This window comes from Microcaecilia unicolor, chromosome 9 (assembly GCF_901765095.1).
Source record: "Microcaecilia unicolor chromosome 9, aMicUni1.1, whole genome shotgun sequence".
Lineage (NCBI taxonomy): Eukaryota > Metazoa > Chordata > Amphibia > Gymnophiona > Siphonopidae > Microcaecilia > Microcaecilia unicolor.
Genome location: NC_044039.1, coordinates 80,239,292 through 80,254,525, shown reverse-complemented (window position 1 = coordinate 80,254,525; position 15,234 = coordinate 80,239,292). Strand labels below are relative to the sequence as shown.

The 15,234-nt window shown below is 44.2% G+C and overlaps 1 protein-coding gene across 1 annotated transcript in view; it reads right to left on the bottom strand.

Moving 5' to 3' along the window:
• EFCAB6 (EF-hand calcium binding domain 6) overlaps positions 1-15,234 on the bottom strand; it is a 1,149,121-nt gene that overhangs the window by 446,454 nt on the left and 687,433 nt on the right. Inside the window, exon 19 of the mRNA XM_030215418.1 lies at positions 1,218-1,453. Coding sequence (XP_030071278.1) covers positions 1,218-1,453 — 236 coding nt within the window. The remainder of the gene's footprint in view (positions 1-1,217; positions 1,454-15,234) is intronic.

Here is a 15,234-nt window from a genome sequence, read left to right as displayed (position 1 = left end):
TCATCAAAGGGGGGCATCAGCAAAGGCGGGAGCACCAGTAGAGTGGCAGTCGAAGCAGGTGTCTGTGTCGAACCAGAAGCTGGGACCTGACTGCATGGAGACTGGTGCACCAACATCTCTCCCACAGAGGGGAAGTGCTCCTCTCAGTGCCACCAGTTCTTTGTTATCGGTACATCCGATGCCCCGGTGTTCTTGGCACCATGCATTGAGGAAGATCAATGCTTGTGCTTCTTGTGCTTCCCCGAGGCACTGCATCGCAGACCTTCGATGCCGATGAGGACGACACCAAACCCGAGCTTGGCCTCAGTATCAGGTCTGATGCTGACCGGACCTGGGGCCTACTATCAGTGCTCAATGTTAAGAGAGGTGGAGATCTTCTCGATGCCAGTGTATTTCTAGTGGATGTTGAAGTCTGTGCAGCCACTGAGGTCAATGCTTCCTTCAATGTTGATGCACTGGACTTCAAGAAGCCAACACGTCTCTTTTGCTGAGCCTGCCAAGTCCTCTGTGTTCACATCTGAATTTTTAATAAGAGAAATCAAGAATTAGGGTCACGGTCAAGCCCGAGGCACCTGATAGACCATAAGTGCGGGTCCATCATGGAAATCACTCCAATATACTGGGCACACCTTTTGAAGCCACTGGGTGCCTTCTAGGGCATCGGAAAAAGAATTGGTGCCAAGATTAAGGAATTTAATTTGGAACTCCTTAATCTTGGCACTGAAAAAGTGGGGCAGCAGCCAAATTAAGGTCAGGGCTCCAGCCAAATTGCAGGCTTAACTGAACATGGAGAATTAAGAAAACTTAGAAATGCTGTGGAAGACTGAGAAAATAAAAGGAAACAGGGAATGGAGAAATAACTAAGAAAAAGTAAAGAAAAAAAAAAGAAGAAAACGTGGAAAATAACCGCTGGAAAGGCGCATGAAAAAATCACAGTCACGCCATGAAGAAAAGTCAGATCCTCTCAGCTCCATGGAAAAGAGACTGAGGTGATGGCGTTCACACATCAGTGGAAAGGCACCTGCACATGCTCTATGCAGTACTGCTAGAAAGTTCTAGATGTAGCTAGTCAGCTTCTGCACCAGGCTCTGTCAAATGTTATCATCCATCTGTGAGAATACAATGGCCTGTTTGTCCTTGGAGAAACAGCCTTATAGTTTTCACAGCCTACTTCAGAAAATCAAGCCTACTTTCTATAGGATGCATGAAGTACCTACCTGTAGGATGAATTCAACCAAGGCCGTGCTTCTTTTGGTTCTTCCATATGAAGTAAGTCAACAAATTCCATATAGCTTAAGGTAGAATTCATTTGCAAACCCAACATTTCCAGCATGCGCAGATACTCTCTTTGGGTGAAGATGAACTTGAAACTTTCCATAAGATGTTTCAAATCATACATGGTGACGAAACCATCACTGTTAGAATCCATTTTATGAAAAAGGGCGTAGGTATCCTATAAATCATTTAATTGAAAATTAACATTTTTTCCACTGGATCATATGATTGCTCACAATGATGCCAATTATGGAGATCAATTATCCATGCAAGACATCAGAAAGAAAAAGTATGTATGCTTTCCCTTTGAAACTTGCTATGGGTAGCAAACAAGGAATTTTTTAACCTACTTTTTCTTTGGATAGATTTTGCAAGGAAAATAGCAAACAAAAACCTGAAAATACAATTCATATGCATTACTTTTAGATTTTGCCTACAACACATCTTTGGAAATACCTTCCATAAAAGCAGCTAAAATAACAGGTGGTGAGGAACAACTGAGGCAGGTCACTTGTTAAAAATGTAGGCAAATCACTATTTACCCTCAAATATTACTCTAAAAATTGTCTAGCTATTAATTTTGAGGCAACATGAAGACAATTCTTTCTCTTCTCCCTCTATTCTAATCAATAGAGACATTCTGGGATCCTTTAACAAAGCTGCGCTAGTGTTTTTAGTGCGTGCCAAACACTATAAGCATCTCTAATGTTTAGTGTATGCTTGTTTTTATCGCGTGCTAAAAATGCTAGCATGCCTTTTTGGGAAAAAAAGCAATTTCAACTCAGAATCACAACATATACTTTCATGGTATCAAAGCAACTTATTCAATATAAGGATTATTTCAATATATGGTAATTTTTACATTTTAAAAGAATTTAGGAGCAATTTAAAACTATAAATGTATTATGGTTTGCCAGTTCTGTAAAGGTTGTTAGGCAGCCACAAGTGACTGAAAAAAGCTCTTTATAAAGAAAGTTCTGTGCCATGAAAAGCCTAACAAAATCCATTATGAAATGTAAATAGTATAGTTCATCATTAACAATCATGAACTTAGCAACTGGAAAGGTTTACAAAAACAAGAATAAATCAGCAGAATAAAACACTTAAAAGCTTGCAAGTTAGTTTAAAGTAAAAATGTTTAGAATTCAGACAATTATGGGGTCTTAATGGAAATGTGGCACTACTTAGATCATAGTCAACCTTTTTAACAGAAGACAATAGCAATATAATTGTATCGTTTCAACAAAAATATGTTGCAAGAAAGTTGCTATTCTAATGACCTAAACAGAATAAACAGAATTACAACTGCTGTTTACTACAGTAGAGGTCTATGGGGCTGATAATAACTAAACAGAGCAAAAGGTTCTCAGTCCTGCTCAGCACCTTCACACGGTAACCATAATGTATAATATTTGGACCATGTCTCAGCAAGGTAATAATTACTATTTTGGTATGAAAAGAGCAAAAAGACACATTTATACATGTTGTATTTCACAATAAAGCAATGTGGCTTACCTGTAACAGATGTTCTCCAAGGTCAGCAGAATAGAAGTCCTCACTGATAGATGACATCATCCAAAGAGCCCCACGCAGTGAATTACCTTTAAGTTTACAGTGCTTTCCAGCACAGCCATCTGTGCATCTATGGAACTTGATTTCATCTGTTGTAAACTTTCACTCCACTCGACACTGACTGTGTTTTGGCCAAATAACATGCATCAGGACTCGTGTATAACAGGTGCTAACAGTATCAAGGTGGATAGCAGCTGAGGTGACCACATGGCTGTGGGATATGCAGTGAGCTTTTTTCAAAAGAATAAAGTATCTTTCAGATCTTCTTCTGTTTCCTCTCTGTTTGATTTTTCAATCTAACAGGTCATAATCTTTTCAGGCATCAATACCAATCTATGGATGGTGCTTAACATCCATAGATTGGCTGTTCATTTTTTGTAAAATACAAAACATTTTGATCACATTACTCCTCTTTTTATTCCATTACACTGGCTACCAGTTCAATTTAGATGTTGGTTTAAGGTTCTCTGTTTGGCTCACAGGGTGCTTCACCAGGGTTGCCCACTCTATCTTTTGACTGTTACAATTTCTTATACTCCTCGGCCTCTCCGCTGTCTCAACTCTAATAGATTGGTCCTTCCTTCACCTAAAAATGCGCAATATGAATCTACTCGTTGTTCAGCTTATTTTTTCTTGGCACCCTTTCTATGGAACAATTTGCCCCCTCATCTCCGAATGGAGTTGTCTTTTGTTAAATTTAAATCGCTTCTCAACGCTCATTTTTTTCAAGCTGGCATTTGGCTCCAAATTACCAGAACCCAGCTGACCTGCTTTTCACTCTACATATGGGATAAGAATAAATTGTTATTCTTTTTGTTAATCCTGATATTTTATTTGTTTTAGTGTAACTTTGGGGTTGTTTGTGTCACATTCTCAAGGCTGGAAACTAGGTTGTGAGCCCTTGGACCACTGCCGAGGAGCGGCAGTGGCAGGCAAAACCACCCCACACTAGAGACAGGGCAAATCTCGGGCAAACAGTTAGGCTTCACCTGCACTTGGCCACTTTTCACCAAGAGTTGAGCTCTGGGCTTCAGGTGGCCGGCAGGACTTCATGGACAGGGCAGGACTGGATAACAGCATGGCAGCACAGGGACTGAGGGTCAGAGGGGAAAGGGAGGAACATGGGCAGCAAGGCAGGAGACTGGGCAGGGAAAGCTAAAGGACAGAACAGAAAGCTGCAGAACAGCCACTAAACAGGGAACAAACACTGACTAACAAGACACAGAACTAAGAGCTGCAAGCAGCCCCACAGCCAGAACACAGACAAACAGAAACTAAACACAGAATTACAAACAAGAAACCAGGCAAGGAAAGCAAGCAAAACCTAAACTAGACACAGACTAACTAGAAACAGGCAAGAATCTCAGGCAAACACTGGAGTAGCAGAAGTGCAACAAGCACCAACATACCAGGGCCTTAAACGCAATGCAAAGGCAAAGCAGCAAGGTTTCAGAATGGCTAATAAGCCCAGCAGTACCTGGAGCTCAGCTGCAACCATCACCAGGAAACTACGGGTGCTGTGTAGGTTCAATCCAAGCAAGCAAGTCTGGCAGCCCAGAAGATCCGGACCAGACTGGGCTGAAATCTGGAACGGGTGACGGTCCACAGCAGCCACCGGTTCTGGACACCAGAGGGTGAGGTGAGCACAGACGTGACAGTTTGCTGTGTGATTGCCTACTCTGGCCTATTTTGATTATGGAGTTCCTTTCTGATTTTATTATTGTTTTTTGACTTGTAAACTGCCTAGACCCATCTTCTGGAATTTTGGCAAGTTATCAAGTATCCGGGGAGCGCTGTTGAGTACCATGTGAGAAGGTTGTGTTTTAGATGAAATCCCATCAAAGTCAATATAACTTTGAAATATTAAGATACTAGTAAAAGAGGCCCGTTTCTGAAGCAAATGAAAAGGGCGCTAGCAAGGTTTTCCTTCCCAACACCCCCCCTTCTCCCTCCCTACCGATACCTTTGTCGTTCTACGCCATTGCTCCGCACCTCCTGAACGCACTGTACACCATTGCTTCGCCCTCGGTGTGTGACGCCATTGCTCCGCCCTCGACATCATCACGTTTGACGCGAGGGCGGGGCCCCCGAGATGGCGATTTCGGTGGCTTCACCACCACGAACCCTTCAAACCCGTTTTGATGACGGAAGTGACATCAGTGTCCTCAGAATGTTGAGGGTGAGTTTTATTATATAAGATTATAGTTGATATTATCATTTACTATAAATACCAACCTGTTGATGATAGAAAACTGAACAGCATGACTTCAAACAAATCGGGGAAAAGAAACAGAACAGAACCTGCATCTCCACAGAAGCAAACAGGCTTAGGCTCAGAAGATAATTCTGCAGCCATACTGGAAGAAATCCAGTGTCTTAAAGAACTTATGTGTGAAACAAAAGGTGATGTAACTGAAATCAAAGAAGATATTTCTACCATTAAATTGGAATTACTAAGGTTCAACAACAGAATTGAAATTCTTGAAAATAAAGCCACAGTCACTGATGACGATATTAAACTACTCCAGCGACAATGCAAAAAGATCTCAATACTGGAAAGAGAATTAGAGGATGGCAATAATCGTGCTCAAAGGAATAATGTCAGACTACTGGGTTTACCTGAGACAACAGAAGGACCGAACATGATATCATTTCTGGAAAAATTCATACCAGAAATATTAAATCTTCATTTCTACAAGGACTTTGAAATTGAAAGAACACAAAAGAGTCCCATCATTTCGGAATCCACGGGATAAATACCCGAGACAAACTGTAATTAAAGTGCTTCGTTACAATCAAGTACTCTTGTGTAGATATGTACTCTTAACTGTCTGTTTTCACAATATAACTACCTACCCATCGTTACTAATCTGAAATCATAAAAATTGATATTTGTATCTTGTATCAGATGTGTATATTGTTTGGTGCTCAGTTTATTGCTCATAGTTGTATACTGGCTAACATTTTAGCCATTTGTGTTTTGTTTCATTGATAAAATCAAATAAAAAATATTGGAACTAAAGTTATAAGTTATCAAGTATCCAATAAACATAAAAATGCAAGATAACTAAGGTATTCTTGGAGAGAGTGTAAATCTATATTAAGTAGTGAGGTTGGAAAAATGAGTAGAATATCATCTGCATAAAGAAAAGCTCTGACGTAAAAAGTTTGGATGAGTAGAAAGAGGCCTTAAGAAAAGGTTAAAAAGCAGAGATGAAAGAATAGAGCCCTAAGGTACCCCACAAGTAAGAGCGTAAGAAGCACAGGGAGCAATTGTAGAATGAACAGATAAAAGGTGATTTTGAATGAGGAAAACCATTTAAGGACTTCCCTATAGACCAGTATCAGATAAGTGGGCAAGCAAAAGTGAATGGTTTACTAAACTAAAAGCAGCAGAAAGGTCCAAACGGACAACTAAAGCAATATCATCTCTATCCAGTACAGAATGAAGAATGCAATGACTATCTCTGTACTATGATATTGACGAAAACCTGCTTGGTGAACATGCTATATTCATCCTCAATATAAGAATGAAGCTGCGTATATACCACTTTCTCTGTAAGTTTCGATAAAAAGCAAAGACACCAGGGCCAGCAGGCAGTCTGCATTAACAGTGCTGCAAATGAACTTCCCTGCCTGGAGAAGAAGCTATGTCCCCATCCCTTGTGTTTCCTTGTAAGATGGGTGTGCCCTCCTATTGTTAGTCCTGTCTGTCTCCCTGTGTTTTGCCTGATTGGCCCATGCTGGGCCCACCTACAAAGCAGGGATTTATATGTACTGCTTCTGGATTGAAACAGCTATGGTTCATTAACTGTGATTCTTTTGATATCGGTTCCTGCGATTCATGTGATTTCTGTGTTGATTCCTATAGCTTTCCTGATATTCCAGCTAGCTGTGATTCCTGGTTTCCTGTGTTCATGCTCCACTTTTCTGGGTTTGTATTTCCATTCCAGCTGGCTGTGTCTTGTGTATCCTTGGATTCCTCAACAGTGCTCCTGCCTACAGATTATGCTTCATGTTCTACGCCTACCCATAGACTCCCACAAAGGGATAAGTGAGGTATCTTGCCCATTGTACTATAGCTTTGTATATATTTAACCTGTGTATTGTGAGTTTATTGAAGAATAAACTGCTTTTGGATCTGCTGTGGTATGTACTGCTTACTTCTAGGGGACTTGTGCCTTGTGGCCACCTAAGCCATGGCCAGTTCTCCTTATACATTATGAGGTTTGACATGCTCCTCTAGGGTCAAGCCGGTCTGAATGTAAGAGAAGGAGATGCAATTTGCTAGCCAGTTGGACAAAGTAGAGGCAATTCTATAACTGGGTGCCTACTACACGACTCCCAGTCAGGATTTCGCTCTAATCACAGTACTGAAACCGTACTAGTTAAGCTTATGACCAAATTCAAACAAATGATAGCAACCGGCAAAAACATACTACTTCTACAATTCGACATGTCAAGCGCCTTTGACATGGTTGATCATGGAATATTATTACACATCCTCGAATACTTCGGCATCGGAGGCAGAGTTCTCAATTGGTTCAAGGGGTTCCTAACTACACGCTCATATCAAGTGACAGCAAATTCAACTACATCAGCCACATGGATACCTGAATGCGGAGTTCCACAGGGATCCCCCCTCTCACTGACCATATTCAACCTAATGATGACACCCTTGGCCAAACTACTATCGAACCAAAACCTCAACCCATACATATACGCTGATGATGTAACAATCTTCATACCATTCAAACAAGACCTAAGTGAAATCTCCAACGAAATCAACCAAAGTCTACATATCATGCATTCCTGGGCAGATGCATTTCAGTTGAAACTTAATGCAGAAAAACCCCAATGCCTAGTACTCACCTCGCAACACAACATGGACAAATTTACCACCATCAGCACACCAAAACTAAATCTACCAATCTCGGACTCCCTAAAAATTCTAGGAGTCACCATTGATCGGCACCTAACACTTGAGAATCATACGAGAAACATAACCAAAAAGATGTTTCACTCAATGTGGAAATTAAAAAGAGTAAGACCATTTTTTCCAAGGACCGTCTTCCGAAATTTGGTACAATCACTGGTACTCAGTCATCTGGACTACTGCAACTAACTCAACGCCGGCTGTAAAGAACAAATACTCAAAAAACTCCAAACAGCCCAGAACACGGCAGCCAGACTAAAATTCGGAAAACCAAAATACGAAAGTGCGATACCCCTACTAGAGAAACTACACTGGCTCCCACTCAAAGAACGAATCACGTTCAAAGTATGTACCCTAGTTCATAAAATTATCCATGGAGCTGCCTGTTGCGTTCTCGAGGGCCTTGGCATTCTGTCAGGTCCTCGAGGCAGGACTGGAGTTCGTGAGCCCTTGGGCCACTGCCGAGGAGCGGCAGCAGCAGGCAAGACCACCTCGGGACTGGAAACACAGAAGAGCAGTACTGGAACTCTGGACTGGAGTAGTACAAGGCAGGCAACTAGAACAGATGAGACAGGAACAGCTTCACCTGCACCTAGCCACCGTTCCTCCGGAGTTGAGCTCCGAAGTGCAGGCGGCCGGCAGGACTTGCAGGATAAGGCAGGAACTGAAGATCTAGAGGACCCACCCTGGGTCTGGGATACATGAGGGCGACAGGGCACGGAACTAGACTCAGACAGTGTGCTGCTGCACAGCCACTAGCAAGGCCCAGAAGACAGACCAAGGAACACAAGGTGTACAGAAGCTAGCAGGAGCAAGGACTAGGGCAGCAACACACTAGGCAGAACGGGGATCCGAGAATACCCACAGGGTAAACTCTCTAGCTAGGTGGAGACAGGATACAGGAATAATCACCCAGGAAAAACACACTAGCCAGACAGATACAGGATTCAGGATATACCCTCAGGATATACAAGCAGGGTAGGCACACAGGCTAGGCAAGGCAGGGTTCAGGGTAAAGAGAGCAAACCAGGAATAACAGGCCAAGGGTCTCTAGCCACAGCCATTCCACACACTGACTGGGGAACCCACAAAGGCTGAGGCTTTGCATACAGACAGAGAAAAAATCCGGACAAAGGCTTCACCCCAACCCAGGGTAAGCCAGGAACAGAGGCTTCACCCCAACACAGGGTAAGCCAGGAAGGACCCGCAGTCCACAGACAGAGGCTTCACCCCAACTCAGGGTAAGCCAGGAAGGACCGCAGTCCACAGACAGACAGTGGCAGGGAAGACCCCCCCCCCCACGGAAGGACAACAGAGACACAGACACAGAAAGAGGCTGGGCTGGAACCCAGAGAGAGGCTAAGCAGTAGTGCAGCAGACACTTACTAACCTGACCTGGCCTAAGAGCATAACACTTATGCAAAGGCCCTGACTGCAAGCACAGCACTTCCTTATGAAGGCTCTCATTGATGAGTCACCAGCAGTAGGACAGAAGCAGGAAGTACACTGACCCCAAAGAGAGGCTTGACAGACATAGGAAGTGAGCCCACAGGAAAGACAAGCAGGAGCCATCTTGGAAGCTGGCACAGAGCCGGTGGCAGCCATCTTAGATGCTGGCTCCCTAGAGAGGCATAGCCCACACAGGTGAGGTCTAGTAAAGCAATCAGCACAGTGTAAACGGGCCCGCTGCTCCAGTATGGGGGAGGAAGCTGCCTCCCATGAATAGCCAGAACTTCACAAAACTGCCATTAGGAAATGCTTCAAAAACATTCCTTTATTTTCCAGATTCATAAACAAAACTTCACTCCATAGTAGAGACTTGCTTCTCAGGCAGGGCTGTTCTGCCTTGCTTAGTACATCAACCAATTACACAAAGACTTTGCCCCCTTCCCGGAGGGGAATGCAAGAGCCCTTTGGAAATCCCTGCTTTTTTGTCCCAGCCAGTAACAAACAAATAGTACTTGTCCCACAAGCAGGATTTTCCCTCAAGACAGTTAATCACCAAGCAGCCTTTACTTTCAGGAGGTTCAATACTTTTGGGACTTCCTTCCACCCAAGGTATTTCAGCCTGCTTCAGTTCTTTAGGGACCTGTCTTGCCCAAGGATTTTCAGCCTGCACTGCTCCTCTCCTCCTGAACTGAACCCCTCGTCCCACCAGGCAGCCCTCCTTCATAAACAAGCTTTCCAACTTCAGAGGTTCTCCCAATAATCAGGTTTCAAAACAGGTTAGTAATTCCCCCACCACTCAGGGTTTCCCCAAAAGAAAACCAGGCTTCTCTACTTAAGCAGGGTTTAAACCAAAACAAATTCCCAAAACCATGTAGGTTCCAAACATTCAGGGGCTGCCTTCCTCAGCTCTCAAGCTCCCATTCCGTTCTGCTTTCTTCCCCTGCTCAGGCTGATTAATTCCCTCTTCCAACCAATCCTCCTCCTGCTTCTCAGCCCACCCCTCCCTATTACAGGTGGGCCGCATAATATACAGATTGCTGGTCCCGGGAACTGGCTCCTTCATTCACCCTCCCTCTTGTGGTCAGAGACGGTATATGGCCAGCTTGCCTATCCCCTGGGATCTCACTGCTAGGACTGGAAATGCATTCTGGGATATGTAGTTCATGGTTCTGCTGCTTCACTCTATACATCGGGGATGTAGCCTTGTCACAACAGACACGAGACAAGACAAACACAAGAACAGACAGATGCCTGCAGAGCTGCTGACCCCCAGAAAGAAGGTAAGGCTGAGGGTGGTCACGGCCACAGACGTGACACTGCCCCAGCCTACATGTCAGACCTAATAGACCTGCCACCCAGGAATGCAAAAAAATCTTCTTGAACATTCCTTAATCTTCATTTTCCCAACTGCAAAGGTCTGAAATACAAATTAATGCATGCCTCTACCTTCTCCTATATGAGCACGCAACTCTGGAACACGCTACCACGCAATTTGAAAGCGACCAATGAACTGGCCAACTTCCGTAAATTATTAAAGACATCTCTTTGAAAAGGCATACCACAAAGATCAAAACATGTAACAACCTCCAAATATACCCAGAAACGTCGTAACGCGTCTAATGTCTTATAATGTCTTCTGCTATACCACTATCTTGTATTCCTAAATGTCTTCTGCAATACCACTATCTTATATTCATGTTCATGTAACCCAAAATCCTTCTGTAAAACCAAATGTATATCCTCTTCTTATTTTCACTATCCATGTTGTATTGTAAGCCACATTGAGCCTGCAAAGAGGTGGGAAAACGTGGGATACAAATGCAATAAATAAATAAATAAATAAATAGTAGGAGTCTATTCCATAAAGGAACGTAGGTACCTATTTTCTTTTATAAGATTTTAATGTAACAGCAAAAATATGCCTGTAACTTAGGCAAGCCATAAAGCTGAATTAAGTCTGTGCGCATAAGTTCCAGAGATACATACGTAATTTATTGTATTCTATAAGTTACATGTGTAAACATGAGTCTGTCCATATGTATGCCTACCTGTAAAATATACACTATGTAAGGAATGTGTGTATTTTACATAATAGCACTTAGGTGGAATTTTGGCATATATGTGTGGATGTGTGCACATATGTTAGTATATACCATTATTCTAATGACATCTGTGCATAATTGGTGTGAAACTGTTAGCATGTACATGTATGCTTCACCCCAGCAGTCCCAGGTTCTTGGGGTCAAAATAAAAAAGCTGGGTAGATTTTCTAAAGGCTTGGTTTGCTCCAAAAGGCTAAAGCTCTTCTACAATTTGTGAATGGGATGTTCACCACTATGGGCACATTACTGGGGAAAAATTAATATAAATTTTAACATACCACAACATGTTGAGAACATAAGAGATGTTAGAACACCAAGGATTTATCAAATGAACTGTTGATCCAGAAAAGATTTGACACTTAACTTTCCACACGAGCACGGACTGTCAGCTGAGGCTCTACTGAGAGCACACCTAACGATTCTAATATCCAGCCCAAAGCTAAGTGCCAGTTTTACAATTATCTACATGCTCATTGAACATAGAACTGTGCTGGTTTATAACATCAGACAATTAGCTTTAAATGAGGTGGTAGGGAGGGCTGATGGTGCAATGATGTTGGAATTCTCATGTTGCCTCCCAGTAGTCCAGCCTCAGCAACATGAGTTGTACTGAGCTCTCACATATTATAAGCTTAACGCTATTATGGTAGTTACACAAGTCACAGCATAATAAAAGGTGCAAAAAAAATAACGTACAATCTGAATAACGGTTTCCAAAAATACTGTATGTATACCACAACATACCCAAAAAAGGGATCTGAGCAGTTTACACAATTACATAAAACAGTAAAAACAAAGAAAGAGTAACAGTAAAAAAAAAACCACCCCATAATTAAATTCACCCTCTCCCTACTCAATTTTTCATATCATTAATTAATTCAATGAAAATCAAAAAATTCCCTACAACCTCAACCAATGACTCAAAACAACAAAACTTTAATTTTCTCATGGAATATTAATATGACAACAGTGCTCTAATCTCCAAAGTGTTCCAGACTTGTGGAGCCCTCTCCAGTAGGGTTTGATCTTGTACTGAAAATAGCTTAACCTCTTTAACAGAAGGAATCTCCAATCACCTTTCTAATTGTGACCAGTACACTATCCGCCTTATTTTCGAAAGAGAAAGACGCCCATATTTCGACCCAAATCGGGAGATGGGCGTCTTTCTCCCGTGGGCGCCCAAATCAGTATAATCGAAAGCCGATTTTGGGCGTCGCTGCATGGATTTAAAAAAAAACGCAGGATGGTGGCAGGAGAAGAGGGCTCTGTCGCTCTCCACAGAGGGGGGGGGGGGGGGGGGCTCAGATGGGAGAAGGAGGTGGGGGAGCTCAGAGGGGAGAAGGGAATTGGGGAGGGGTGAGGGGAGCTCAGAGGGGTTCGCAGAGGGTTGAAGGGAACTGGGGAGGGGAGGGGGAGCTCAGAGGGGTTCGCAGAAGGGAGAAGGGAATTGGGGAGGGGTGGGGGAACTCAGAGGGGTTCGCAGAAGGGAACTGGGGAGGGGTGGGGGAGCTCAGAGGGGTTTGCAGAGGGTTGAAGGGAACTGGGGAGGGGTGAGGGAGCTCAGAGGGGTTCGCAGAAGGGAGAAGGGAATTGGGGAGGGGTGGGGGGAACTCAGAGGGGTTCGCAGAAGGAAACTGGGGAGGGGTGGGGGAGCTCAGAGGGGTTCGCAGAGGGTTGAAGGGAACTGGGGAGGGGTGGGGGAGCTCAGAGGGGTTCGCAGAAAGGAATTGGGGAGGGGTGGGGGGAACTCAGAGGGGTTCGCAGAAGGGAGAAGGGAACTGGGGAGGGGTGGGGGAGCTCAGAGGGGTTCGCAGAAGGGAGAAGGGAATTGGGGAGGGGTGGGGGAACTCAGAGGGGTTCGCAGAAGGGAGAAGGGAACTGGGGAGGGGTGGGGGAGCTAAGAGGGGTTCGCAGAAGGGAGAAGGGAACTGGGGAGGGGTGGTGGAGCTCAGAGGGGTTCGCAGAGGGGACAAGGGAACTGGGGAGGGGTGGGGGAGCTCAGAGGGGTTCGCAGAGGGGACAAGGGAACTGGGGAGGGGTGGGGGAGCTTAGAGGGGTTCGCAGAGGGGAGAAGGGAACTGGGGAGGGGTGGGGGAGCTGAGAGGGGTGCAGGGGTCTGAAGCTGGAACTGGGGTCCGACAAGGGGGCAGGAGGGAGAATGGGTCCATGCCTGGGGCAGGTGGGAGAATGGGTCTGGGGCTGAAAAGGGGGGTTGCAAAGCATGTGGTGGATGAAAGGGGCTGGAACTAGGGGCTGAAAAGGAGGGTATTTGAGATAAGGGGGCTAGTGCTAGAACTGTGGGCTGAAACGGGGCAGGGGCTGAAACTGTGGGCTTTAAAGGGGACAGGGAGAACTGGCTGGGGCTGAAGCTCAGGACTGGTGAGAGAAAAGGGCTGGGGTTGAAACTAGGGGCTGAAAAGGGGGCAGGGAGAAGTGGCTGGGGGCTGAAGCTCAGGACTGATGGGAGAAAAGGGCTGGGGACTGGTGGGATAGTGGGGCTGAAAAGGGAGGCCGGTGGGAGATGTGGGCTGGGGCTGGAACTAGGGGCAGGTGGAACTGGGGGCTGAAAAGGGGGGGCAGAGAGAGAGGGGACAACAGACCCTGGAAGGAAGTGGGGAGCATGAGGGAGGGCAGACCCTGGATGGATGGAAGAGGGAGGGCAGACGGATTGAAGGGGCAGAGAGAAAGGTCAGATGGTGGGTGGAAGGGGGAGAGAGAAAGAGGGCAGACTGGGGCAAATGGTGGATGGAAGGGAGCTCTGGGCAGACAGTGGATGGAAGGGACAGAGAGAGAGAGGGCAGACAGTGGATGGAAGGGACATTAGAGAGGGCAGACACTGGATGGCAGAGAGAGAGCAAAGACAGATCCTGGATGGAAGGAAGACAGTGAAAAGAAAATGAGGAAAGCAGAAACCAGAGACAACAAACTGTAAATATATATTTTTATTATTTTGCTTTAGGATATAGTATTGTAGCTGTGTTGTTTATAAATAGAACATGTAAATAAGGTAATCTTTTTATTGGACTAATTTTAATACATTTTGACTTAACTTTCAGAGAACAAAACCCCCTTCCTCAGGTCAGGATAAGATACTGTAACAGCACTATACTGTACTGACCTGAGGAAGGAGATTTTGGCCTCTGGAAGTTAAATGTATTAGTCCAGTAAAATGGTATTATTTTGTTTTCTGTATTTGTTTTATTTCTATTTGTTAATTTGTAAAGTGGTGATTGGTATTTGTTAGTTTTATCAAATTTACATCTGCTGTCTTAATATTTAGCACAGTACTAGGGGACATTTTCTGTTTTCTGTGGTGTTGCATTGTATGCAGAGTCTGGCATCGGGGGTTCAGTTTAATTTTTGTCTAAATAGAAAGTTTATGATTACTTATTCTGTAGTGGATTAGGGTGTATCTGTGTTTGTGAAAAAGACATGGCTTTCGGTTGGCATTGACTGTGCAGGATCGACGATCTGTACTAATCTGTCTGTTTTCATTTTACAATAGGTGAATTGATGTTCTAGTGCTCACTGTAGTGTTTAAGATGCTTTCCTTTTCCTTGTGTGACTCGTAGAAATGACTGCTTATGGTATGGTAGAATTGCTCTATAGGTCCTGAGTGTTTTGTATTCTTGGTATGCCTAGTACTGGATTTGGGGGGGGGGGGGTGTTAAAAAATGACCGGCCCCGGGTGTCAACTACCCTAGGTACGCCACTGGCCAGGACTAACACATGTACTACCTTTTTAAAATATCACATTTGTGCAAAAAAGGGTGGACATGGCAAAGGGCACCCAATGACCTATGTTCCTTCTTCAGTACTTCAAACACCTGACCTAACAAAGACAAGGAAAAATCAATAATCACTCTTCAACTTTTAAAACTAAATTAAAGGTAGAGCTCT